At 51.8% G+C, this 26,484-nt stretch overlaps 3 protein-coding genes and 1 pseudogene across 3 annotated transcripts in view; 2 read left to right on the forward strand and 2 right to left on the reverse strand.

The window, feature by feature from the left end:
• Positions 1–222: 222 nt before the first annotated feature.
• Positions 223–2,493, reverse strand: Znf764 (zinc finger protein 764). The gene is made up of 3 exons (XM_055627488.1): positions 2,288–2,493; positions 2,047–2,160; positions 223–1,577 (listed from the first exon to the last, which is right to left on the reverse strand). Exons 1-3 carry the CDS (start codon positions 2,469–2,471, stop codon positions 679–681), a joined length of 1,197 nt encoding a protein of 398 aa, XP_055483463.1. The 5' UTR covers positions 2,472–2,493; the 3' UTR covers positions 223–678.
• A 9,476-nt stretch (positions 2,494–11,969) lies between these two features.
• Positions 11,970–14,551, forward strand: Znf768 (zinc finger protein 768). The gene is made up of 2 exons (XM_055627469.1): positions 11,970–12,219; positions 12,510–14,551. Exons 1-2 carry the CDS (start codon positions 12,132–12,134, stop codon positions 14,102–14,104), a joined length of 1,683 nt encoding a protein of 560 aa, XP_055483444.1. The 5' UTR covers positions 11,970–12,131; the 3' UTR covers positions 14,105–14,551.
• Positions 14,552–18,387: 3,836 nt separating this feature from the next.
• LOC129691525 (ubiquitin-conjugating enzyme E2 L3-like) lies at positions 18,388–21,295 on the forward strand (annotated as a pseudogene).
• Positions 21,296–23,663: 2,368 nt separating this feature from the next.
• The window catches only part of Itgal (integrin subunit alpha L), a 36,395-nt gene continuing 33,574 nt past the window's right edge, over positions 23,664–26,484 (reverse strand). Inside the window, exon 31 of the mRNA XM_055627351.1 lies at positions 23,664–25,390. Coding sequence (XP_055483326.1) covers positions 25,232–25,390 — 159 coding nt within the window. The 3' untranslated portion in view covers positions 23,664–25,231. The remainder of the gene's footprint in view (positions 25,391–26,484) is intronic.

The following is a 26,484-nucleotide window of genomic DNA, read 5'->3' on the forward strand; positions in this document are numbered from 1 at the left end:
ACCTCCGAGTTCTGGAGTACAGGGCAACTGATGACAAGATGGCTCTTAAAAAGTGTGTGCTTGCACACCTGCATGCCAGAAGAGGGCATCAGATTCCTCTATAGATAGTTGTGAGCCACCATGTGGTTGCTGGGAATCAAACTCAGGACTTCTGGAAGAGCAGACAATGCTCTTAACTGCTGAGCCCTCTGTGCCTGTAATACTTTGATTTTTAAACCTCAATTCATTTCACCTGTTATTTATTTTTAGATGGAGTCTCAGGTAACCCAACCTGGTTTCAAATTCCTGATCTTCCTGTCTCTGCCTCCCAAATGCTGGGATCATAGGCATGCAGGACCACCCCAGACTCTTCACCTCAGTTCTCACAGAGCCAGAAACTTCAGCCTCTGCATTACAGAGGCAACGAGTCAAACAAGGTTCTCTGCAACACGTGTGAGGCAGGAAACTGCCCTTGCTTCTCAGAGAGAGATCTAGTGGGTTTCTACCCCAGCCCAATAGACTCAGAGCCGGGCAGTGGGATCAGGGCGGGTGCAAATGCATCTGGTAGCCACCTACACGACTGTACTCTGTTCCCAGGAGCAGCCCCAGCTAGAACTTCTGTGACTTCCAGAGGATGCCATGAGTTCAAGCCTCTGGGCTTCAAACAACGCACACATTTCACCCTCTAGCCTGGCATTTTTAGGACCATCCCCCACACTCCTGGAATATCTCTGGATAGTGTTGGAAGTTGACAGGTGGATCCTGGTCCCCGTAGCCAGGGGCCAGGGATGGAGATAACTGACTAGCTTTCCTGTCCCTGTGGCCTCCAGCTCCTGGCCGATGGACCCACTGATGGCTCGTCATAGCTGATTTGGTTCGAAATGGCCGGCCACACTGAGGGCAGGGGTAGGGGCGCTCCCCACTGTGGGTGCGCCTGTGCACTGCCAAACTACCAGACTGCCGGAAGCAGCGCCCACAGTCAGGGCACGAATAAGGCTTTTCACCCGTGTGCGTGCGCTTGTGGCACCGAAGATGGGAGGCATGGGAAAAGGCTCTGCCACAGTCCGTGCAAGAAAAGGGGGTGACGCCGCTGTGCACCCGCTGGTGCTCGCGGAGGGTGGAGCTCTGCCTGAAGCAGCGTCCACAGTCAGCACAGCTGTAGGGCTTCTCCCCCGTGTGCACCCGGAAATGGGTGGTGAGGGCAGAGCGCTGCGTGAAGGCCCGGCCACAGACAGGGCAGCGATGCGGCCGCTCCCCGCGGTGGATGGCCCGGTGGATGCTCAGGGAGGAGGCCCGGCCGAAGGTCTTGTTGCAGTCAGGGCACCGGAAGGGCTTTTCACCTGTGTGAGTGTACAGGTGCTCCACCAGGGTGGACCTCCAGGCGAAGCTCTTCCCACACAGGTGACAGCCATGGCGCTGCTCTGCCCTTAGCACAGTGGCCTGGACACCGACAGCGGGGCGCCCCGGCTGAGGGTCCCTGCCCGGCTGCTGCTCCAAGGGACGAGGGGGGCCGGCCAAGGAGGGCTGAGGCTCCTTCCACTTCTGGGTTGCCTCAGTCTCTTCCCGTGGGCTCCACCTTTCCTCCTCGTGTCTGCGATCTGCTGGGAGACCACGAAAAAGCTCAGACTCTGACTCGTCCTGCTCCTTGAGTCCCACAGGCCCCCATGGTGACAGACAGGGCACAGGAGGGAAGAGGCCACAGCATCTGAGCATGCAGGGTGCAGGGCTGTCCAGAGGCAGCCTAAGAAACGCGGCTGTGTGGTCCCGAGTCCAGCCGGCTCGTGAGAGGTGGACAGCGAGGACTGAAGGAGCCTCCAGGAGGGACCCACAGTGATGGCAGCGGAACAGCAGCGGGGGCGCTGGGCTGCAGTCAATACAGCCTAGTGGGGCCTACATCTGAGGCGAGGGCACCGCACAGGAACGCTCACGGCCCCTTCTAGGTGAGTCCAGGGCCAGGACCACAGTTCAGGGAAGAAACTGCCAGGCACACCCATGCAGTCACTAGGAGACAGCACAACGGGCCAGCCACGCGGAAGTCCCCCAAAGCCCGGGCACCCGGTCCTTCACCTGTGTGGGCTGCTGTGGCACACGTGGCCTCCTCTGGATCCTGGGCACCGGGTCCCCACCGTTCGCCTTCTTCCTCCACCCAGGAGATGAGCGCTGGCTTGGCGCCTCCGCCCCCTGGAGGGCAGAAAGCAAACCCACGATGCGGGAGGCCGACCCGCTGGGTGCCCAGGGATCCGCGCTCCCCCGCCCGACCCCCGGCGTCGCGCGCGGCTCTGCCCCGGCGGCCAGGACGGGCTCTCACCGAGCGCGCCCAGGAGAGCGTAGGTGTCGCGCATCACCTCCCGGTAGAGGGCTCTCTGCGCCGGCCGCAGACACCCCCACTCCTCCGGGGAGAAGTACACGGCCACGTCCGCGAAGCTCACGGCCCCGGCCCTGCCCGACGGGGGCCGAGCCGAGCGACTTCCCGGGGCGAGCAGCTGCGCCATGGGGACCCCGGGCCTGACCCGGGCCAGCCCAGCGCTCGCGGGAAGTGCCTGCCCAATCCCAGGGTCCGCAGCCCGGTACCAGAGCCGAGAATGGACAAAATACAGCCCAGGGGCGGGGGTGTGGGGCGGGGCGGGGTTCTCAGGCACTCGGTCTTTTAGCGGGCCTACGCAGGGTCACGTCACCGGACTTCCTGGGTCATTCTCCTCTCGCCCTCATCCAAAATGGCCACAGCGTGTCCAAGTGCCAGTCTGAGGAGGAGTCCCGAGCTGACAGGCCCGTGTGGGCGGGGCCTTCCTGTCATCCTAGGAAGGTTGATCTGACAGCACAGCTCAGCTCAGGGCCAAGCAGTGCACAAGCTGTGGTTGTTGCGTGCATTGAAAGACGGTTGTTCAGATCTTTATGCAACAGCGGGTCTTGCAAGGATTATTTAGGGGTCTTACAAGCACTCCTCGTAACATGTTATGATTTAATTCTTTTGTTATGCGTTATGGGATGGGCAAAAAGAAATCGGAAGAATAAGATACTAAAATAAAAGGGAGGATCCAGTACTGACTAGAAAAGGAGAATGGGGAATACAAAATCCGGCCTGTAACTCACAGGGATCCAGGCCTCCTGAGTGCCAGGCCTCCTAAGTGTTGACATTAAACCTGTGTGCCGCCACACCCAGATTTTTTTCTTTTTTTCTGGAAACCTAACCTAGGGCTACCCTCATGCTAAGAAAGTTCTAACCACAACTCCAGCTGCAATGATTTCTTTATGTGAATCGGGTGTCATTCTATACCCCAGACTGGCCTTGAACTCCAATCCTTCTGTCTCAGCCTTCCCAGTGTGACTGCAGCACATCCTGATCAAGCGAATAATTTCTTTTTATTGAGTGTTTTTCTTGTATGTGTAATGGCTGAGCCAGAGAGACCGTTGTTAGGAGACAGGAGGAGATCCGGCAAACAAGGTAGCAAAGGAGAGAAGAGTAGCCTCTGTCTCCCAGCCCCTTTTCCTCTTCTCTGCTACGTTGTGTACTCCCTAAGCTGTATGCCACTGGAGCTGTCAAAGCATCGGCCCCTCCTTCCTTCCTCAGTCTGTGCTGCTCTGGGTCCAAACAGAGGCACCTGTCAGGGCAGAAGCCTCCTCAGTCTGCTGCCACAGTTCAGATGCAACCTCCGGAGCTGTCCACAGTGTCTGAACCTTCTTTCCTGCCTCGGCTTGCATCAGAGTGGAGTGCCGCCCCAAGAGCTGTCCACCATTGCAGCAAATCCTCTCCAGTCTCCCTGAGTGGCTGCTGGGCAATGATGCCTCAGCTACAGCTGCCTGCAGCCGGGAAGGTCTTCCCATCCTAACCCATGTGTCTGTCGCAGGGGAAAGGGAGGTGAAAAAAAGCCACTAAAAAAAAAAAAAAAAAAAAAAAAAAGAAAAGAAAGAAAGCCCTGAGCAGAACACCCCACAAACCCCTGAGCTCCCCAACTTCAGGACTTGAAATCCCCCCAATACTCAGTCTGGAAATCAAATCTCTGCTCTGAAAAGCTCCACGCCCTAAGAAATCCTATATTACTGCCCCACCTCAGAGCTGTGTGGTCCCTGGGTTTCCGTGTCTTAGGATGCCCTGCCACTGGGGACACTGCCCCACCTCAGGGCTGTGTGGTCCCTGGGTTTCCGAGTGCCAGGATACCTTTCTACCTGAGACAGGAAAAACAATATTTTATTTGTGGGTTCTGCCCCTGTCTCCTAACAGTATCTTCCTGGGCTCAGCTCAGATTCTCCTGGCTCAGCCATCATACCTGTCTTTCCACTCTGTAACCCAATTCACTTTCAACTGTCTCCTGTTTTCACTCTGCTCAATCTCTTTTCTTCTCTCGTTTCTTCCTGCACCAACTGTCTTCTCCAACCCTGCTCCTCAGTCTTCTGGACCCTAGTTGTGCCTACTCCAGTCCTCAGCAATCTTTCCCAGCTTCTGCTGGCTTTTTATATCCTCCCCTGTTCCCAGAAGTCCAAGAGGCACTGATACCGAAGGACATAGAGTCCTTTAAAGGGCCAGGCACACAAAATAAACCACATTTCTCCCCGTTTCTTTTAGCTACTAATTGTGTGGTTTTGAAGCTGCTTCTCCATTCTTTTCAACGTCTTTTCCAGGGTTCTCAGGTGTCTGATGTGATCTGTTGATCTCTCAGGAGCACATCCACAACTGAGATAACCTAACAGTGATGCTTCTTTTTCCTGAAACTTGGGTACAATTTCCTGAACCTTTTATATTCCTGTACTGTCTTTTTTTTTTTTTTTTTAACATCCTGTGAGCTAGAGTTCCTCACCAAGGTCTCTAAATCTTTCTCCCAGCTCTGTGAACCTTTGGCTTGCAGCACCAACGTGGGCATGCAGGATGTGCGTGGTATTCACCATAGTTTGTCGTAAAGTCCTGAACACAGGCCTGTTGTGCGTCTGCATTATGGACAGCTCTGTATTGCAGGAGACCAGTGTCCTGTTCATAAGCCTGCCAGTGCCAACTGGTAGGTGCTGAATGTTTCTTGTCCAGCCTTTTCTTGCTGGCAGGGAAGGCAGTTGATGATCAGGCTCTCTCTGCTCTTTTTTTTTTTTTTTTTTTGGGGGGGGGGGGGGTGTCAGTGGCCAAGGTTTTCTTTTCTTTTTAAATTTTTTCTTTTTTTATATTAATTGCAGTTTATTCACTTTGTATCCCAGCTGTAGTTCCTTCCTTCATTCCCTCCCAATCCCACTCTCCCTCCCTCATCTTATCGATGCCCCTCTCCAAGTCCACTGATAGGGGAGGGCCTCCTCCCCTTCCATCTGATCCTAGCCAATCAGGTCTCATCAGGACTGCCTGCCATGTTCCCCCTCCTCTGTGGCTTGGCAAGCCTGCTCCCCCCTAAAGGGAGGTGATCAAAGAACTAGCCACTGAGTTCATGTCAGAGACAGTCCCTGTTCTCCTTACTAGGGAACCCACTTGGATACTGAGCTGCCATGGGCTACATCTGTGCAGGACTTCTAGGTTATCTCTATGCATGGTCCATGGTTGGAGTACTGGTCTCAGAAAGACTCTTGGGCCCAAATATTTTGGTTCTGTTGCTCTCCTTGTGGAGCTCCTGTCCTCTCCAGGTCTTTCTATCTCCCCCTTCTTTCAAGGTTTTCAAAAGACTTTTCCCTCCTTAACTCTGAGCTTCATTAGTTTTGATAGTATCCATAGCTTTTCATTTCCTGTAGAAATATAAAGAGAAAATCTGCATTCCCAACAACCACAACAACAAAATTTGCTAATTTCCATTCTGATGTTAGCACTCCTTATAGAATATACATTAATTTAATTCCTCAGTTTCTCCCCTATAATCCAGTGTTCTCAGCTGCTGTTGTTCTGTTCTTCAGAAAATTTAAGGTCAACAGAGCTGATGTCTCAAAAGGAAAAGCCCCTTCTCCTCCACATTGTCTTAAATATCTTTCAACTTAATGCCCCTCCTTTCTGTTTTCTCCCTGGCATCTGGTTGCTTGCTCCACCTCTTGATTTAGGCTTACCTTTATTTAATCCTGTGTATAGAAAGTTCTTGTATTAAAGGTGTGTGTTAGGGCTGAGCCACACCATAACCACCTGTTTGCAATAAACAGAAAGTTCTTGTATTAAAGGTGTGTGTTAGGCACCAAACAAGAAACAGGTTTTTATAGTTCACAATTTCGTGGTTCACAATGGGATCAAATATCCTACAACATTTCCCCCTTTTGTCTAAATAAAAGACTTTTTCTCTAACATCAATAACTTATATACTATCAGGTAAAAATTACATTCACAATGTCTAGTTCATATGTATTTAGAAACCTTAAAGAAAGTACTCTACTATCTATCCTGAAAGTTGTGCATCTACCTCAATTTCTATCATGACTTGCATTACCAATCAAAAAAAACGTCTTTTTAGACCTAAAACATTTTCTTAAATCCTAAACTACTAAGCTTAATTGTAAGCCTATTAACTGTCTAGTCTTCAACCCCATCAGAGACCTGAGAAGGATAAATTTTATCTGAATAAACAGGAAGTGCAGAGCAAGCAGCTTCCAGAACTATAAAAATAACAGAGATTTCTCACCACTTGGACAGTCAACCAAGATTTCTCTATAACATTGGAACATCATCTTTAGCCTTCTGGCTCAGAATAGCTGATTGACTTTTCTGTGAAGCAGGAATTATGAAGGAACTGCCTGTCTTGTCCTAGCAAAGCTTAGCAATCAACTTTCCTGCATCCAATTTGTCCAATATTCTGTTTGCAGTTGAAGCAAGGGCATTTTCTTGCCCAGTGGCTAGCTTGTCACATATGAAGCAAACCTCGTACAGAGATTCTTCAATGTTTTTTCAAGTGGAATGGAGGTTCTGCCAGGAGCTGACATGTTTCATTGTAAAAAAAAAAAAAAAGTCTTCAATTAATAAAAACATCTTTAAATGCCATATTCTACAGATCTCCGAGGTTTTTGAAGACTATCTATCTCTAGTATATCTAAATTGCTTGGTTTTTAGTTATATACTGATTAACTTAGAAAATACCAATGATAAACTAAACTAGTACGTAACAAAACCACAAGTTTGATTGACTATTAGTTTGCATTTCGTAACTATCCTAAACAGTTTGTGATAATAACTTTCAAAAGGACTAGAACATCACGTTGCATTTTTTTGAATTTTGTTTTTTATTCATATACTATACTGTCTGCACATGTGCCTGCATGCCAGAAGAGGGCGCCAGACCTCCTACAGATGGTTATGAGCCACCATGTGGTTGCTGGGACTTGAACTCAGGACCTTTGGAAGAACAGCTAGTGTTCTTAACCTCTGAGCCACCTATCCAGCCCCACATTGCCTTTTTTAAGAATTACATAAGTACAATAACGATGCATAGTATATTGTAACCAAAATATAACCTTACTTTTGTATCAGTATGCAAAGATCTATACCAATGTCACCAAATATAACCTTAATTTTGTATGAACATACAAATGTCATACCTATGTAATAAATATAACTTACTTTGTATCAATATACAAAGATCCATAAGGGCATATTCAATAATCTACCCATTTTCCTATTATTCCTATGTTATTTCTATGTTCCCTTTTTTCTAGTCATCCCTTCTCCCATTTTCTCCCTAACACTCTGTGCTTTTTAATTTTTCCTAATTTTCAAGGGCTAAAATTCATCTTTTATCTATGCAAAAGTATTTTCAACTCAGCTTCAAATGTTTCTTTTATATCAAGTAATTTGTTCATATTTCAGAGTGCTTTTTGCTTTACGAGAGGACTGGAGTTTGATTCCCAGAACCCATATTGGGCAAATGACTGAGGCCTAAGACTCCAGCTCCATGGCATCTGGCATTCTGCTTTTTGTGAGTGCGCGCGCGCGCGCGCGCACACACACACACACACACACACACACACACACACACACAGTGCTTTTAAACTCTATTTTAATTGTTCTCTGACTTTCCCCTCTGTGCCATGAAATACCCATGTGGCCCCCAAAAATGTTAAAAAAATAAATAAAACAGGCCCTGAGATGTAGTTCATTTGACACAGTGCTTGCCCTCACGAAGCCCTGGCTTTGAGCCCCAGCACTTATAACTTGCAAGGTAGAGGCAGGAGGATCAAAAGTTTAAGATAATCATCAGCCACATGAGTTGGAGTCTGGGATACATGAGACTCCGTTTCAAAGCAGTAAAAAAAAACCCTGTGACCTCTCTCTCCTCTCTTGCCCTCTCTGCCTTGGTTTCTCTCCCCTTCCCTGTTCTCTCTGACAAAGAAAGAAAAGAAAAGAAAAGAAAAGAAAAGAAAAGAGAAAGAGACAGAGAGAGAAAGAAAGAGAGAAAGGAGAGAGAGAAAGAGAAAGAAAGGAAGGAGGAAAGAAAGAAGGAAGGAAGGAAAGACCCTGTGAGTTCCAAATAGTCCTTAGTCAATGTCTGCTGAGAACACTGGAGTGAATCTGTTGGTAAAGCAAAGACCAGCCTGGGATTGATTTGGAAGCTAAAGGGAAACTTTTGTTTTCTGAGGCTCTGGGGGATGCTTTCCTAGGGCCTTGTAAATTGTTCCTTTGCGATTAGAGTCCAGTCTAGAACAGGTGACAGAGTGCTCCTGCCTCCGAACCCTGAGTTTCAGGGAGGCTTCTGTCCTCGGCACCTTTTAACCTCTGTGTATATGGGTTTACTTATGTGTCTACCTGTGCTCCGTGTGAATGCCCAGTGTCATTGAAGGCCAGAAAAGGGCATCAGATCCCCTGGAACTGGAGAAACAATTGTTACACACACACACACACACACACACACACACACACACGTTGGGAATCAAATTCAGGTCCTTTGTAAAAACAGCCAGGCTTTTCACCTCTCCAGCTCCTCAGCATTTTTCTTTCTTTTTTAAAAAATTCACTCAGGTTTTTTTTTTTTTTTTCTTTTTCTCCCAAGACAGGGTTTCTCTGTGTAGCTTTGGCTGTCCTGGACTCACTATGTAGACTAGGCTGGCCTCGAACTCACAGAGATCCTCCTGCCTCTCCTGGGATTAAAGGTGTTAATGGTGTGTGCCTCCACTGCCTGACAAAAGTTTTGTGGATTTGTTTGTGGTGCTGGGCTTGAATCCTGGCCTTCACACAGGCTGGGCAAGTGTTCAACTAGCTCCATTCCCTGTAGAAACTTCAAAAGCAGCACACACACAAACACCCAAAAAAAAAAAAAAAAAAAAAATCTTAGAGAAAATACACTGCTTAGGGATTGTAAGGACCACGCCTACCCCACTAACCTTCAAATCTGACTCTGCTGAGACCTCCCTAAGCCCTAAGCTTTTTGTGGGACGTGTGTGGCGTGTGTGTGTGTGTGACTGGTTCACGTGCCACCTTATCACAGGACATGGAGCAAGAACAGGCTCGGACTCCTTTCCCTGTCACTCAGTGCTGCCCCACAGAAGCTCAGCTTGCGGAACCAGTTCCCCAGTCAGACTCAAGCCAAGGGAGCTGCTACCTTCAGCTTGTCGATTACAAGGTGCAATGTTTACTATCTGAAGATTTCAGAGTGCTTTCAAGTTGGCAAAGCTTGCCCAGGGCCCAGAAACTTGACCCAAATCCTCTACTTCCTGCTGTTGCCTAACCTTCCATTATTTACTCAGTTCTCTACTGGGTCACGAGACCCCTAGGCCTACCTGCACTTCATTCTCAGTTCATTCCTCGGTGTGAATTCCTCCACCAAAGGGAGGCTTTTTATTTTATTTTTTTTGTCTGTTACTACCTTCTGAGGTTCAGTTACAGAGGCAAAGTAGCCAAGAAGAGGGTTACCACAGAGCGTCACTGGCCTGGAGAGCGGCACAGCATTCCAATAGACCCTACCCAAAGCTTATGTAACATGTGCATGTCTTTCTAGGAAGAGGACACACAAAAATGTTCATGGCCCAAAGAAGCCGAACTCTACTTGAAGCTACCCTTTGGAGTCAGTAGGAGAATGGTCTCACAAAACCCTTTGATCTAAACACACTATTAGCTCGGGTCCCTTACAGAAAATAATTACTTGTTTTTAGATTACACACACACACACACTCACACGCATGCACTTCAGTATTGGAACCTGTACCCAGGCAGTGTTTTCTGACTCCCTACTATATAAACTGATGGTATGACTGATGTATGGTATGGCTAAGGGGAAGTTTTTATTGTTGACAGGAGAGAGAAAACCGGCAGAGACATCCAGAGCAGAGGGAGAAAGTGAACATGGCCAGCAGACTGGACAGGGTCAGGGCTAGCTCCAAGAGTAGCAGGGGATAGAGAGTAAAGAAACCATAGTCAGGAAAAGAGAGAGAAGGTGGTGAGAAGGAGATAGGGGTAGGAGAGACAGGGGATACGAGGAGGAAAGAGAGGAAGGAGAGAGCAAGAGAGCGACAGAACGAGAGCGAGAGCGACCGCATAAGGAGGGTCAATAGAAGAATGAGTAGCTGGGAGAAGGAACCCAATGAGATGAACGGAGTTTAGGATGGAGGCGAATTGTGATACCAGAGCTTTGATAATGCTGATGGGCGCCACAGGTAGCCATATGTCCCTTCTGGCAGAGTAAGAGAAATGCCTCCTTTTGGTAGAGAAGAGCCAGATTCACAAACTTCCTGGTTGGCTTTTTATCTAACTGCCAGAAATCCTCCCATAGCCCATGTTGAGTATTTCTGGATATGTGGACTGCCTTTTGTGGTCTGGGGAACTGGAGTTTCCTTTGGACTTGACACCTCCCTTCCTCTACAAGCCTTCATGCAAGCCAGGCAGGGCTGGAGAGTTAGTTTGTAGATGCCTTTCTGTCGAATCCTTTCCGTCGGGGTCCCTTCTGGAACTCTTCGCTGTCACTCTCTCCTCCGAACAATCCTGCATGCTTGTGGAAAAGAAAAAAAAAAAAATCAAAAACCAGCGATTAAACACCGGATTGTGGAAGGGGAGACGTTAAACGCTCGCCCCTCGGCCCCTGTAAAACCTGCGTGCGGAGGGAGAGATGCCGAGGGGAGCGGAGCAGCAAGGCTGTCTAGCCTGAGAGCCCTGGGCTTGCATTGAGGGCAAATGGCGCGGGGGGGGAAGTTTGTGAGAGCGCAGGCCGAGCTGGCGGGGAGGCGTCCCTCCCTCCCGCTGCCGTTTCGGGGAGACAGAGTGGGACCGGCCGGAGCGCGCTCGGCTCGGGGAGCCCGGGACCCGCGGCGACCCGCGGCCCTCGGCGATGGGGAGAGGCGGCGGGAAAGCCAGCGCCGCCCAATCGTGTGCGGCGCGGAGGCGGGGCGGTAGCGCTGGCGCGGGGCCCGGCGCGCGGGGCGGGGGGGGGGCGCCGGACGGGGTGGTGGGCGCCGGGGTCACCGCTGTGGTTCGGAGGGCGGGGGCGGCCTGGTTCCCGGAGCCTGGGGATGCGGCCCATCGGGCGTCCGTCCAGGCTCCCCGCGCCGGCCCGAGAGACCGAGCCCCGAGGCCGAGAGAGGGAGCCGCCTCCCCCGCCGGCGCCGGGAAGCGTCCCTCCTCCTCCCCGCTGACCTTGGCCTCGCCCTCGGCCGCTCTCGGGGACCGGCACGCGGTCCGAGAGATCAGCGGAGAGGCCCCTGGATAGGCCTAGCCTCGCGACACGGACACGCAGGGCGCCCCCGGCCCCCCCGCCGGCCCCGGGGCGTCGTGTCGCCCCCACCCCCCAGGCCCCGGAGAGCCTGTCCCGGGCTAATGCCAACGAGTTTCCACCTCCAGCCGCTCCTAGAGAGGCCGCGGCGCAAGCCAGCGGGGGGAACTGGCCAGGGACGGACACTTCCTGTACGGGGCGGGCGGAGGGGAGGGGGCGGGAGATCAGTAGCCGAGCCGGGGCCCGGGGCTGAGGCTAGGGGCTCGGGCTGGGAGTAGTGACTGGGGACGGCCGGAGGAGTCGACCGGGCCCTCCCCTCCGGGGCCGCGGCGCGCGAGGGCCGGTGAGGGCCGCGGGACCGTCGGGGACCTCGGGAGGGGGCGGGGCCGCGGCCAGGGGCGGGGCCGGAGGGGCCCAGGGTCAAGACGTCCGGCCTTCGCGGCCCGAGCCAGGCCGCCCGGGCTCCTGGGCAAGCTCCGGACGGGCGGCGGGTGGCGAGGGCTCGGGGCTCCGGGCCCTCGATCCGGGTCGCAGGATCGTCCGCCATCTCCACCGCCGCCGCACTGGGAGCTGGCAGGGATGGAGCGGGAGGCGTCGTCGTGGGGCCTCGAGCCCGGGGATGCGCACGGTCCTGACGAAGTGGGCAGCCCCGAAGGGTCTCTCAAAGGTGAGGGAAGGGCCGCGCCTCCTAGGAGTGTGCCAGGACACCGGGCTGTGGCCTGTGGTGGTGGTGGGAAAATAAAGCCAGAAGCTTAGACACTTGGGAGTGGGGTTGGGGGTGGAGACTGGGTGTCCTGGGTCTTTGGAGAGGAGGTGGTACATTTCAGCACCTTGTTGTAGGGCCAGCGACCCTGCTTGGGGAGTAAGGGGTGAGGAGTTTGGGACAATTAATGGACCAGATGACCTTCCAGACCCCCCCAGTCAATCTGGATTTTCGGTAATTCTCTGATCCTGCAGGCAACACAAGTGAGAATGAAGAGGAAATTTCTCAACAAGAAGGCAATGGGGACTATGAAGTTGAAGAAATACCTTTTGGGCTTGAGCCACAAAGCCCAGAGTTTGAATCCCAGAGCCCCAGGTTTGAGCCTGAAAGCCCAGGGTTTGAGACCCGAAGCCCTGGGTTTGTGCCCCCAAGCCCTGAGTTTGCACCCAGAAGCCCTGAATCAGATCCTCAGAGCCCCGGGTTTGAATCCCAGAGTCCTAGGTATGAGCCCCAAAGCCCTGGCTATGATCCCAAGAGTCCTGGCTATGAACCCGGGAGTCCTAGGTATGAGCCCAAAAGTCCTGGCTATGGTTCGAAGAGCCCCGAATTCGAATCTCAAAGCCCAGGGTATGAATCCCAGAGTCCCGGGTATGAACCGCAGAACTCTGGAGATGAAGTTCAGAATCCCGAGTTCAAAACCCCTAGCCCTGATTTTAAAACTCAAAGTTCCAAATTCGAGGAAGGTGCAGAGATGCTTCTGAACCCCGAGGAAAAGAACCCATTAAGCCTCCCCCTAGGAGTTCACCCCCTGGACTCCTTTCCTCAGGGGTTTGGGGAGCAACCCACAGAAGCACTGCCTCTAGGGGCACCATTTGATATGCCTGCGGGGCCCCTGCTGGCGACGCCCCAGTTTGAGATGCTCCAGAATCCCCTGAATCTGACAGGGAGCCTCCGCGGCCCGGGCCGCAGGGGCGGCCGGGCCAGGGGCGGGCAGGGCCCCCGGCCTAACATCTGCGGCATCTGCGGCAAGAGCTTCGGGCGGGGCTCCACCCTCATCCAGCACCAGCGCATCCACACGGGCGAGCGGCCCTACAAGTGCGAGGCGTGCAGCAAGGCCTTCTCGCAGAGCTCCGACCTCATCAAGCACCAGCGCACGCACACCGGCGAGCGGCCCTACAAGTGCCCCCGCTGCGGCAAGGCCTTCGCCGACAGCTCCTACCTGCTCCGCCACCAGCGCACGCACTCCGGCCAGAAGCCCTACAAGTGCCCACACTGTGGGAAGGCCTTCGGCGACAGCTCCTACCTCCTGCGGCACCAGCGCACCCACAGCCACGAGCGGCCCTACAGCTGCCCCGAGTGTGGCAAGTGCTACAGCCAGAACTCGTCCCTGCGCAGCCACCAAAGGGTGCACACCGGGCAGCGCCCCTTCAGCTGCGGCATCTGCGGCAAGAGCTTCTCGCAGCGCTCGGCGCTCATCCCCCACGCCCGCAGCCACGCCCGCGAGAAGCCCTTCAAGTGCCCCGAGTGCGGCAAGCGCTTCGGCCAGAGCTCGGTCCTGGCCATCCACGCCCGCACCCACCTGCCCGGGCGCACCTACAGCTGCCCCGACTGCGGCAAGACCTTCAACCGCTCGTCCACGCTCATCCAGCACCAGCGCTCGCACACGGGCGAGAGGCCGTACCGCTGCGCCGTGTGCGGCAAGGGCTTCTGCCGCTCCTCCACGCTGCTGCAGCACCACCGCGTGCACAGCGGCGAGCGGCCCTACAAGTGCGACGACTGCGGGAAGGCCTTCTCCCAGAGCTCCGACCTCATCCGCCACCAGCGGACCCACGCGGCCGGCCGCCGCTGACGGGCCGGGGAGGGGGGCGGGGCCGAGAAACCGCCGGGGAGGAGAGCGGAAGGGCGGAACGTTCTAGAAGATGGGCCAGCGTGCCGGAAGTCACATGCCCTCGAGAAGTATGAGACGTGGGCTGTGGAGGGAGGCCAGACGGGCGGCCCCGGGAGGGAGAGATCCGCGTTGCCCATGTCGGCAGCAGGGTGCTCTTCGGCCGGGGGAGTCTGTTCTGGCAAAGTACTAGACGGGGAGGGGGGAGGGCAGGGGAGTGTCCGTTAGAGTAGGCTAGCTTAGGTTGGTAGCTGCTGAGACCCTAGTGAAACCAGAAGAGGGCAAAGGGTAGGTAGGTGGGGAGCGAGGCCCAAGGGTCGGGCCTGGGCCTCTCAGAGCAAACCCCGTCCCGCCTTGTCTTCCACAGGCTTTGGAGCCGTTTGAGTTCAATAAAACCTTTATGTGGTAAGAGACCTGTCCTTATGTGTGAGTAGACAGTTCCCTGAGCAGTGGGAGATGCCAGTCAGAACTGAAGCCGCCGGGGTGGTGCCAGGGTCTTGCCCCGGAAGTGCTTGTGTGATTGGTGGTTCAGTGAGATCGTAGCATTGGAAGTCCAGGGCATGGTGTATTTGCTCATGGACACCGGAGTTCGTGTCCCATGCCTTTGCATGCCATACAGACTCAAAGAGACTGGTTGCAGGAGGTGAAAAAGGCAGTCCTCAACTCTTCCTAAACAGAGGGTCTGCGCTTACCTCAGAAAACACCTGTGTGCTCATACCTAGGAACAGCTGTTCTCGACGAACCTTGGCCTAACCCGTTCTTACACCCCGAGCTGGCACTCTGACCACCTCCAGTAGAGCTTTTCCCTAGGCTCTTGCCTAGAGAGCAGGCTAGCTTTCAGCTCCACCCAAAGAGGGTACCTGTTGGACCAAGATTAAGGAACCCTCCAGCCCCTTTACCCCAGTGCCCGAGCAGCTGGGCTTGGTTGCTCAGCTCTCTCTGGAGTCCTGTTGGCTGATGGGGCCACCTTGCTCCTACCTTGCTTTTCCACCCAGTGCCAGACTCGGGGACTGATCAGTGAGCCTGGGAGATTCTGATGGAACTCTGTGACCTTAGCAGAGGAGGGCAGGCCACACCCTGGGGAATATTTGGGGACACATCTTGAGACAATGCGGACGTTCTGGGAGGCCTTGATGGAGCCCCCTGAAGATTTGCTCCTGTTTCACAGAAGAGGAATCAGGCAGCACAGAGGGCAGGGTTGTCGAATGGCTGGCCAAGACCAGATCGTTCATACACATCACCTGGCCTCACCTCGGCCTGGAGCTTGGCCACGTGGGCACATTGGAGTGTCTTTGGTCTTTGGGTCCTGGTGTCACTCCCATCCTGGGGCCTTCAGACTCATAAAGAGCAAATAGCTTCTAAGGCATTTCCACCCAGGTTGTCCTGAACTGCAATGCTGGAAGGGCCCACAGGGGTCGGTTCTGTTTGCCTGGTTTTCAAAATTAACAGTACCTTAAAAGTAGAACACGGTTGTTCAAGTGAAATCTTACAGTAATTGAGAGGCCTTTTTGGACTTAATCAACCACTGCTGTAGCTGACACGGCTGACGTCCCACCCTTTCTCCCTCCCCACTTTCCCTACTTCTCCCCTTTCTCCTTCTGAAATGGTATGTCCCCATATAACTCAGGCTGGTCTCAAACTCAAAGCGTTACAGTTGAAGTCTCCGGAGTGTTCAGAGGACAGGCGGGCAGTGCACACCCAGCTTATATATAAGGCTAGGGGTCAACCCCAGGCAGAGGAGTGCCACTTAGAATAGTACCTGCTTAAATGCTTGGATTGGCAGTTACTGAGACCTTTAGCACTCTACTGTAAAAGGAGCTATAGCCAAAGACGTCATACCTGGCCTTTTATTTTACTCTGGGACAGTATCCCCAGCTGACCTGGTACACTCTATGTTGTTGACCAGGCTGGCCTCAAACTCACAGAGGTCCGCCCACCTCTGTCTCCAAATGAAAGGCGTGTGTCACTATGCCTGGCTTCATACCTGGCTTTTAAACATTCAATTCTATCATTTTGTTTTATACTTGGGTTTATCACAGTACTGGAGCTTGAGACCGGGACCTTGCATTTATTAGGCAAGTATCCTAGCACTGAGCTACATCTTTAGTTTCAAATATTTTTGTTTGTTTGTTTGTTTGTTTGTTTGTTTTCCAGACAGGATGGATTTCTCTGTGTAGTCCTGGCTGTTCTGGAACTCACTCTGTAGACCAGGCTGGCCTCAAACTGAGAAATCACCTGCCTCTGCCTCCCAAGTGCTGGGATTAAAGTTGTGCACCACTACCACCCGGCTAAAATATTTAATTTTTAATTAATTTTTTGAGATAGTCTTACTATGGAGTCCTCTTTAACCTGGGATTCCCAGTGTAGGCCCGGCCAACCTCAACTTCACAGAGACTATCCAGCCTCTGTGTCCTGGGGAAAAATGCATATTTTCTGGTGGTACACACGATTAACAGTCAAATCTCTGCATATGAGGCCAGCCTGGACTACAGACTGTGTTCCAGGACAGCCAGGGCTACATAGAAAAAAAAAATCTGTAATAAAAAAGTAAATAAAAATAATTTTTTTTTTGAGACAGGGTTTTACTCTCTATAGCACAGGCTAGCCTGGGATTCACTATATGATCTAGGTTGACCTTGAACTTGTGGAAGTCCTCTTGTCTTTGCTTCCCAAGTGCTGGGGGTACAGGCTGAGCTCTGTGTCTTGCTCGGAGTCAAATTTTGTTTTTATAGATTTTTTTATGTGTATGAGTTTGCCCGCACATTTGTATGTATAATAAGAATGTTCCTGGTGCCAGAAGAGGGCGTTGGCTTCTCTGGAACTGAAATTACAGATGGGTGCCGAGAACTGAAGATGGGTCATTTCTTTTTTCCTCAGCCAAATATTTTTTTTTTCCTATTGAGTTAATGCAACAAGTGTTCTTGACCACTGAGCCTTCTCTTCATCTCCTAGGTTTTTATTTTTTAATCCATTATTTATTTTGCACGGTTGTATAAGACTATTATGTACATGTAACAGGGCTCCAAACCTTAGCACAACTGACTCCATGATGGAAGTACCATTCAGGCTGTAAAACCATGCAAGTAGACAGCCTGCCAAAACAAAAACAAAGGCCTAATCCATCAAAGCCTGTACTCCTGGGAAAGTCTCTAAACGTACTATTTTGGCTTCTGTAGTTGTGCTTCTGGCTAACTGTTCTTGCTAACTGAAGTACAGCAACCCAGGACATGGTTCTTGTGCTTAGAAGCACACCCTGAGAAAGGCTCGGGCCTACACTGGGATCCTGAACACCCACCATAGTCACCGGCTCACTAACAAAAACTTTCTATCGGCTTAAACCGATGTCCGAGCAGTCTTCTCTGGTGGATTCCTCCAACAGACATGACATGGCTTGCAGCTCACTTGTGGAGGTCAGAGGACCTCTCGCCGGTGTCTGTCCTCTCCCTCCACCCTTGGGATCCAAGGAAACTCAGGCTTCCGGGCTTGGTAGTAGGTGCCTCCATGATTATGCCCTGAGTCAAGCAGACTCTGTCTTCAGGAGTTCAGCAGAACCCACTTTCAAAGAAGCATCCCAGCTGGGCTTGACGGTTTTCAGCCCTCAGAGAGGGGCAGGGGAGCCAGGGGTCCCTCACCTGGGTATCCAGCTGCTCGACACCACCTGTTGTATATAGTTGTGTCCTAACTGCACGTGACTTCAGAGAGAGGCTAGCGCATAGAGACTGGGAAGGTCTGGGGCCGGCGACCTTCTGTGCATACTTCTACGGGAAAGCTGTTGTCCCCGCTGGGTTCTGACTTTCCTATGAAGCCTCTGTCTAGGGGGAGCGCCCGCATTCCCGCAAGCAAGCAACCATCACCCATGCTCTGCAAGTGTGTCCAGTAAACTCATTCATCCTCCAGAGTGAACTCTGCTGAAATAGTGCCTCAGTTTGTGGCTGGGACCTTTGGAGGGGGAAGGATGGATGTTGTTTATATCCTGGGAAGGAATTATAACAACACACTTTTACCTTTTGGACATTTTTCTGGCTCCTGGAGTGATTTTTAAATTTTATTTTTCTGTTTAAAATGAGTTAGATGTATATTTTTTGCTTGTTTGTTTGGTTAGTTTTTTCAAGACAGAGTTTCTCTGTGTAGCCTTGGCTGTCCTGGACTTGCTTTATAGACCAGGCTGGCCTTGAACTCACAGTGATCTTTTGTTCAAAAGAAGGAAAACCTCGGTATTTTGGGAAAGAAGCAGCAGCAGATCCAAGATGGTGGCCAGCAGGAGGCTGATGAAGGGGCTTGAAGAGATCTGCAAACTTGGAATGAAAAACTTCTATAACATCCAGGTTGAGGAAGCTGATTTCTTGACTTGGCAAAGGCTTAATGTTCCTTAATCCAGTCCCTCACAGCACTGGTGAACGACCCCCGAGCACCCATTCTGGGTGACCTAGCTGAAGAATACTCTAAGGGCCATAAAAAATCCTGCAAAAATGCTTAAGAGTTCACAAAGAAATATGGGGAAAAATGACCTGTGGACCAAAGTTGGCCATGAGTGAGTCCAGCAGGGCTCTGTGGAATATTGATACGTGCCACCACCTGGCGTCTGCCTGTGGCAGTTACTAATTTCCTACAGTTTTCTTAATCAAAAGTGGTCCAGGTAATCTGTAAAGAAGGATTTAAAAATTCAGATGTCCTAGTTCGGCTTGCTTTGTTTTAAATATCACTGCTTTCATCTACTTCAAAAGAATGGTCTTTCTTGCCCAAATTTACTCAAAGTTGCAGTTAGCCCAGAAGGTTAAAAAAAATGTTGTGGTTCCCCACTTTCCCTCTCACCCCTTTAAATTCCCACTTCCAGAGACCAAGGCCCCATTTCCCGGACAGAGGCAGCAGCAACGGCAGCTCTTCTGTGCCACAGTGTCTTCGGAGAATGGCTCAAGTCCTCCTCATGCCAGCTTAGTAATGTCCTTTTAAAAATCATAAAACAATATCAACAACCTCCCCCCCCCAAAAAAAAAAAAAAAGCCCATGCAAAGGGAAGCTGCTTTTACATAAAATTTTAGCGAAGTGTTTCCACAGAAATAGACTCAATGGGCAGACCCCACAGAGCGTATCCCGGGTCGGGCTCTGCTGGTGTCTGCAGGAACTCTGCAGAACCAGGTTAGTGGTGACCTTGCAGGGAGGGTCTGCCAGCAGAGAAGACCATGCTCCTGTGTGATGGGTTCCTCTCCAGAAAGGCTCCCCGAAGCTGTGGTAGGCCCATCGCAGGCAAAGCAAAAGCCAGAATATCCTTTCGAAATTTCAGGCTTCACCACCGAGCTCTGTGAGGACGTGCCACGGGGCTCCCTCTCCTCAGCGCAGCAGGCCACCACTGTCTCCCTTGGCATGGTTTACCTCAGCCTTGGTAACCTCTGCTTTGTAACCAGCTGCCTCTTCCTTAGAGCAGCTGCCGGTGCAGCCCAGGAACAGGAGGGCCTTCCCCTCCCTCCAGACTCAGAGCCTTCCCAAAGCCAAGCTCTGGAAGTCAAGCTTCACTTGAAGCTAACTCAATAATGTCCTTTCAAGGTGTTTTGTATTGTTTCGACTGCCTTTTTTTTGTAGAAGTGAAATTTGTCCTTAGAATTAAAAAAAAAAAAAAAGGCAGGAAAATCCCAACCGTCTGTTTTACCAATAAAGAGTCAGGAGCCAGATGCTGGGGTGAAAACCTGCTAGTTCAGAGAGGCAGAGAAAGCACCCAGCTAACTTTCCTTCTCAGCTCAGGTCCGGATAGAAAAAACCCAAAAGGCTCACTAGCTCAACTGACAGCCCAGCAGAAAAAGGCCAAAAAACCCAGGGCCAAAGGCTTACTAGCTCAAAGCCCAAAAAGCCAGGGAGCTGAGGAGCTGAAGCCTAAGCAAAAGCCAGAGCCTAAGGTAAAAAAGCTCCTCCTACTTCCACAGACTGTCTTAAATACCCCTCAACTCAAAGTCTCTCCTACTCTTTAATCCCTGTCAGCTGGTTTCTTGCTCTGCCTCTTGACCTAGGGTTAACGTTATTAAATTCTGTGCACAGAAAGCTCTTGGATTAAAGGTGTGCAACAAGGCTCAACTGCAGAAAACAACAACAACAAACCAGGGTTTTACAGTTCATAATATTGGAGTTTGAAATGGGATCAAATATCCTGCAGCAGTGATCCACCTGCCTCTGCCTCCCTGAGTGCTGGGATTAAAGGAGTGCTCCACTCGCCCGGTTTATGTATTGTTCTTAACAATATTTTGTTCTTATTTTTACGTGTCTGAGATTCTCCCTTCGTGCATGTGGCCCACGTGTGTGCCTGGTACCTGAGGGGGCCTAGAAGAGGACCTTGGATCCTCTGGAACTGTCACAGGTGCTTGTACAGCCACCATGGGTGCTCTGAGAGCAGAACTCGGGTCCTCGGCAAGAGCAGCAAGTGTTCTTAGCCACTGATCCATCCTCCCAGCCCCCTGGAACAGATTTTAAATTCGGCCTCCAAACATGCTTGTAGGCTCTTGAAAGCTAGGGCGCACAGGCCAAGTGTGGGGGGAGGGGCGCTTGTTGGAGAAGAAGTGGCTCGAGAATAGTCCTTCACAATATCTGTCTCTTGGTGTCTGGGGTTGGGAGTGAGCCACTCTCCGACAGCAAAATCACAGGATGCACAAGTCCCTCATGAAAAGGGGCGTATTATACGGAACCCAATGCCTTTTGTAAGCCAGACAAGTGCTCTGCCCCCAAGTCCCATCCCAACTCCACCCTCACACTTTAGCTCACTTCTACATTCTTCTAAGAACAGGTGTAGCATAAATGCTACGTCACTGTTTTGCTACACTGAGGAATAAGGATCAGAAGAGAAATTTGATACACATTCAGTACAAAAGCACACGTTTAGAGGTGCTGAAGATCAAGCCCCGGGGCCTCCCAGTGCCACTCACCCTCCCACCAGCCACACCCCCAGGGTCCGGGACACTTTTAACTTGTGCTTGGTTGAAGTAGCAGAAACCTGAGGACAGAGGTCAGACTGTATCTAAAAATAGACCAGACAAATGAGTGTGGGGACGGAGCTGTTCGGACTCCGCCTCTTTCTTTCACACAGCTCCCCGGGAACGCCAGAGTCTGGAGAAGAGCAACCCAGTCAGAGCACATTTCCCAAGAGTCCACCACAAGGTCATGAAAGGACTCTGAGAACTCTAGCTCCGGCACTGGGTCCAGCTACTTCAGCACGATTAAAGGTCCCCCGTGCTGTCCTGGGGTGCACGTCCTACACAGGGAAATGGTTGCTGTTTGATCCTGCTGGCATGAACAGGCGAGCAACAGTGATAAACATTCTAAGAGGTTTGCAGCTGTCTGGTTTGACTCGGACAGCACTGCGTGCAACTTTTTTTTTTTTTTTTTAAGATGGGGTTTCATTCTGCAGTCCTGGCTGGCTTGGAACTTACTATGTAGACCAGGCTGACCCCAAACCCACAGAGACCTGCCTGCCTCTGTCTCCTGAGTGCTGAGATTAGAGGAACGGACCACCGTATCCACCCCCAAGGGACTTTCTGTGCAGAAGAGGCAGGACTTGAACTTGGCCCTCCTGCCTCGGTCTTCCTCGCTGCTGGGATTACGGGCACGCACCACGGCACGACACTCTCCTTTGCCCTCTTCATACTCCCTTCCTCTCAAGTGAACGCTTGTCTTGGGCCCACGTGACATGTGCTGGCATGTCATTATTCCAATAGCTCACAAAAATGAGGGGTTGGGGGTTGTCACAGGTAAGGTTTCTATTGCTGTGATAAAACACCACGACCAGCCTGGGGAGGAGAGGGTCTATTTCACTTCACAGTTTGTAGTCCATCGTCCGGGAAGGCCAGGGCAGGAACTCAAGGCAGGAGCTGATGTAGAGACCACAGGGGAGTACTGCTTCCTGGCTTGCTCCCTCTGGCTTGCTTAGTTGCTTTCTTAAAGCAGCCAAGACTGCAAGTCCAGGGCTGGCACTGCCCACAGTGATCTAGGCTCACCCACACCAATCATTAATCCGGAAAGTGCACCCGAGGCTTGCTCACAGGCCAACCTGGTAGGAGAAATTTCTCCTTCCAGAGTGACTGTAGCTTGGGTCAGGTGGACATCAGACTAGCCAGCACAGAGGTGCTATATTACCTTATTTCCATTTAACTCCTGACTTAATAAATATCTAGATCTAAACCGTGTCACATAGGCTTTTGGGGGATCCTCGGATGTCTCTGGGTATGTGTGTGTGAGCGTGGGTGCCCCGAGGCCAGGCATGTTGGATCCTCCGAAGCTGGATTTGTGAGTTGTGAACTGCCTGATGGGGGTGCTGGGACCCTCTGTTGGGAACACTGTGCTCTCTGCTGAGCAGCAATTAAGCTATTTTTTTTCCCCCAAGACAGGGTTCCTCTGTGTAGCCTTGACTATCCTGGAAATCGCTCTGTAGACCAGGCCGGCCTTGAACTCAGAGATCCTTCTTCTTCTGCCTCCTGGGTGCTGGAATTTAAGGAGTGCACCGCCACTGCCCAGCTCTCTTCAGAGAGAGTATAAAGGGTTTCCGAGATCAAAACATCTGAGGGCCGCTGAATTCGAGGCTTGCTGAATGCCTCCTTTGTACCGATCCTGGTGAGGGCCAGTTGTTGGTAGCGTAGCAGTGAGATTGTTTGCCTCCTTCAGGGCCTCACAGGGGAGGGAAGGCTGCCTGGAAGCAGCACGACGGGCCCCGTGAAGAGGAAGCAATGTGCTGGTGGAATGGTGGAGAGGAGAACAATTTCAAAGGGCCTTAAAGTGCTGGGCGTAGAGGCAAACATTGTTTTTAACTGATTACTTTAGAATCTCACATCATGCATCCCAGTGTTCCCATGTCTGCTCTCTCCTCCTCCGTGACCTCCCCCTTCCCCATAAAAAAGAAAAAGCAAGCCCATTTTGCGTTGTCCATACTCATTGGAGCATGGTCAAATTCCTAGTGGCTACCCCCTTCCCCAGGAGAAAGAATCTCTCTCCTCCTGTATCTGCACCAGAAGCCATTAACTGAGGAGAGCTGAGCTGCTGCCAGCGAGGTGCAGGGCCAGCTCCCTGGCACTCATGCCACCACCGGCACCCGCCGTGCGTCAGTGGTGTGGGCCGGGGCCAGCTCTTCCACATCCATGGAACACATCTTTAATCTCAGCCCTTGGCAGGCAGAGGCAGGTGGGTCTCTGTGAGTTCTGGACTAGCCTTGTCTATATAGCAATTCCAAGACAGCCACAGCTACACAGCGAGGCCTTGCCTTACAGGAGAAACAGGGCTGATTATTTTGGTTCTACTCGGTAAAACATTTGAGGGGAATATATTCGCTTAGCTGAGCCAGGCCGAAACACCGCTCTAGCAAGAAACCATCAGGCTTGGACAGAATTCCGTACTTACGGGCTAAACAGAGGCAGGTATGTGCCAGTTAACTTTGCTGCTGCTGCCATCACACTCAAGGCAACTTTCTTTTTTTATTAGTTACATTTTATTAACTCTGTATCCCAGCTGTATCCCGCTCCCTCATTCCCTCCCAATCCCACCCTCCCTCCCTCATTTCTTCCCTGCCCCTTTCCAAGTCCACTGATGGGGAGGACCTCCTCCCCTTTCATCTGACCCTGTTTTATCAGGTATCTTCAGGACTGGCTGCAAAGTCCTCCTCTGTGGCCTAACAGGACTGCTCCTCCCTTGGGGGATGGGGAGGTCAAAGAGCCTGCCATTGAGTTCCTGTCAGAAATATCCCTGTTCCCCTCACTATGGGAAACCAATTGGTTACTGAGCTACCACGGGCTTCATCCGAGCAGAGGTTCTAGGTTATATCCATACACGGTCCTTGGTGGAGTGTCAGTCTCAGAAAAGAACTCAAGGCAACTTATGGGAGGAAGTCTGGTCTCACGGGTCCAGAAGGCAGAGACGCACAGCAGGCAGCAGCAGCAACAGTGCAGAAAGCTGGGAGATCACATCGACGGCAGGCATGAAGCTCGGAGGGAGCTGCAGGCGGAGCAAGTTGTAAAACTCTCACAAACCCTTTCCCCTTCGTCAAGCACGGCTGCGCCTCCCCGCAACCTCTCCAAGCGGCCAACGGGGATGAAGTTTGCAGATGCCTGCACCTATGTGGGGCATTTCTCATTCAAACTACTACACGTGCGCTTTGTATTGGGGTTCCTGAGTGGGAGCTGGGGTTGGGGGGCTGAGCAGGGTGTGATGGAGCCTGGCAGGGCAGAGCCTTGAAAGATGCAATGCCAGCGGCTCATCCGTGCCATCTCTCTACCTTACCGCTGCCCCCGTCATCAAGTCAATGAAACTGTATCAAGCACCTGCTATGACCCTCCCTACCCTGTGATGTCACCAGAGATTCCCAAGGTGAACAGGAAACATTCCGTAACCCCGAGGAGCTCACCAAGAGGTAGAAATCAAATAAACCATCAGACAGAGAACAAACACAACCCAGCAGACAGAGTCGAGAACAGGCTGTCCCTCAGCCAGGACAGGAGGAGGCAGAAATGTTCCAGGGGGAAGAGAACGTCAGATCGGGTGCTGCAACACAGGAAGGGGAATGACTCTGAGAAAGGCCGAAGTGCCTGCAGCCTGGGAAGGAGAGGCAGGAGAGAGGAGGGGTGGCCAGCTCCTGAGGAGGCTGGGAAGGCCACTGGGGCCTGACTCTCTAAGGCCTTCTGAGGCTCCTCAAAGAATGCTGTCTTTGACTCAAGAAGAGGGCATCTGCAGTAGCGACGCGGTGACACAGGTGGGATTTGCTGTCTGGTGGCAGAGTCCGGGCTAGACTCCAGGCTGGAGAAAGTGTTGGGTGGATCCGGAAGGCTGGGACTGCCAAGGGCAGTTGGGAGGGCTGGAGCATTACTGGGTCCTAAGATGACAGTTTCTCCAAGTTTACGTCAAAGATTCTCTTGTTGGGGACGACAGGGAAGGCTAGCAGAAGCCAGGCTTCACCGACGGCCCTCCTGGCCTCCCTCAGCCGACTTACCAAGGCCCTGTAGATACTGTAGGAATGAGCTCTACGTGCAAGACAGGGAAACTGAGATCCAGGAACAGCCACAAGACAAGGAGAGAGTGACATGCGCCTGAAGCTGGTTAGCACCTGGGCCGTCAATGTATCAGGCCTAAGCCTTAGTTCTGTTCACTGTCCTGAAGGGGCTCTAGACACCCCAGATTTTTGGTCTCTTCCTCAGATACTGCCAGGGGGTTGGTGTCTTCACTAAGCCTTCCATTTGGAACACCTCCATCAGCTTCCATCTTCTCCTTCAGGTTCCGTTTGAAGAAGCCAACCTGCCGGAAGCACACACTGAGTGAACAGATGTCCAGAGACCAGCAGCCCCTGCAAGACTCGAGGACATCCTACGCTGGCACATAAGATATACCACAGTAATGTGACATCTGCTCCAAGGACAGGGGGGCATCTGCATGTTTGCTTCTCAGAAATATTTCTTTTTAAGAAGCTGTGAGGCCGGCCATGGTGGTATACATCTTTAATCCCTGCACTCAGAAGGCAGGGGCAGGCAGATCTCTGTGAGTTCGAGGCCAGCCTGGTCTGCAAAGTGAGTCCAGGATAGCCAATGCTCCACAGAGAAGGAGGAGGAGGAGGAGGAGGAGGAGGAGGAGGAGGAGGAGGAGGAGGAGGAGGGGGGGGGGGGGGGGGGGGGGGGGGGGAGGGGGGGGGGGAGGAGGAGGAGGAGGAGGAGGAGGAGGAGGAATCAGATGGCTTAGTAGGTAAAAACATTTGCCACACAAGCCTGACTACTTGAGTTTAGTTCCCAGAGTCATGGTGGGATGAAAGGACAGGCTCCTGGAAGTTGTCCTCTGACAACTATGCACTAGGTCATGCCTCCTCCACCACGCCCCACCAATAGCAAGTGAAGATTTTTAAATTAATTTTTATTGCACGTGTACGAGTGTTTTGTGTACATATGTATGTGTGCACGGAACACATGTCTGGAGTGTGAGAAGGTGGTGAGCCTCCGAGTGGGTGCTGGGAATTGGACTTTAGTCCCACAAATAGGCTGGGTGTGGTGGTACCTGCCTTTAAAGTCAGCACTCTGGAGTCAGAGGCAGGAGGATTTCTATGAGTTCGAGGCCAGCCTGATCTACATGAGTTCTAGACAACTCCATAGTGAGACCCTGTCCCCTCCACCCACCCACCCCAAAATATAATTTAAAAACATGGCCTTTTAATCTTATAAATATTACCTTTTAAAAGCTTAAAGTTTGGTGATTTATTCTTCAGACTCATCTGAATGCCATGTATGAGCCAGGCGTGGTAGGCCAAGCTCACGGGCTGAGCATTCAGGAGTAGAGACAGCAGGATCTATCTGTCTGTCTATCTATCTATCTATCTATCTATCTATCTATCTATCTATCTATCT

Source organism: Psammomys obesus, unplaced genomic scaffold, assembly GCF_907164565.1.
Source record: "Psammomys obesus unplaced genomic scaffold, mPsaObe1.curated_primary_1811, whole genome shotgun sequence".
Classification (NCBI taxonomy): Eukaryota; Metazoa; Chordata; class Mammalia; order Rodentia; family Muridae; genus Psammomys; species Psammomys obesus.

Bases quoted from the DNA above. Each gene is read 5' to 3' on its own strand.
- Znf764 (XM_055627488.1), bottom strand. From the start codon at position 2,471: ATGGCGCAGCTGCTCGCCCCGGGAAGTCGCTCGGCTCGGCCCCCGTCG. The intron at 2,161-2,287 runs GTGAGAGCCCGT...TCTGCCCTCCAG, and splicing joins CGCTCTCCTGGGCGCGCTCG to GGGGCGGAGGCGCCAAGCCA. The intron at 1,578-2,046 runs GTGAAGGACCGG...GTCTCCCAGCAG, and splicing joins TGCCACAGCAGCCCACACAG to ATCGCAGACACGAGGAGGAA.
- Znf768 (XM_055627469.1), top strand. From the start codon at position 12,132: ATGGAGCGGGAGGCGTCGTCGTGGGGCCTCGAGCCCGGGGATGCGCAC. The intron at 12,220-12,509 runs GTGAGGGAAGGG...CTGATCCTGCAG, and splicing joins CCCCGAAGGGTCTCTCAAAG to GCAACACAAGTGAGAATGAA.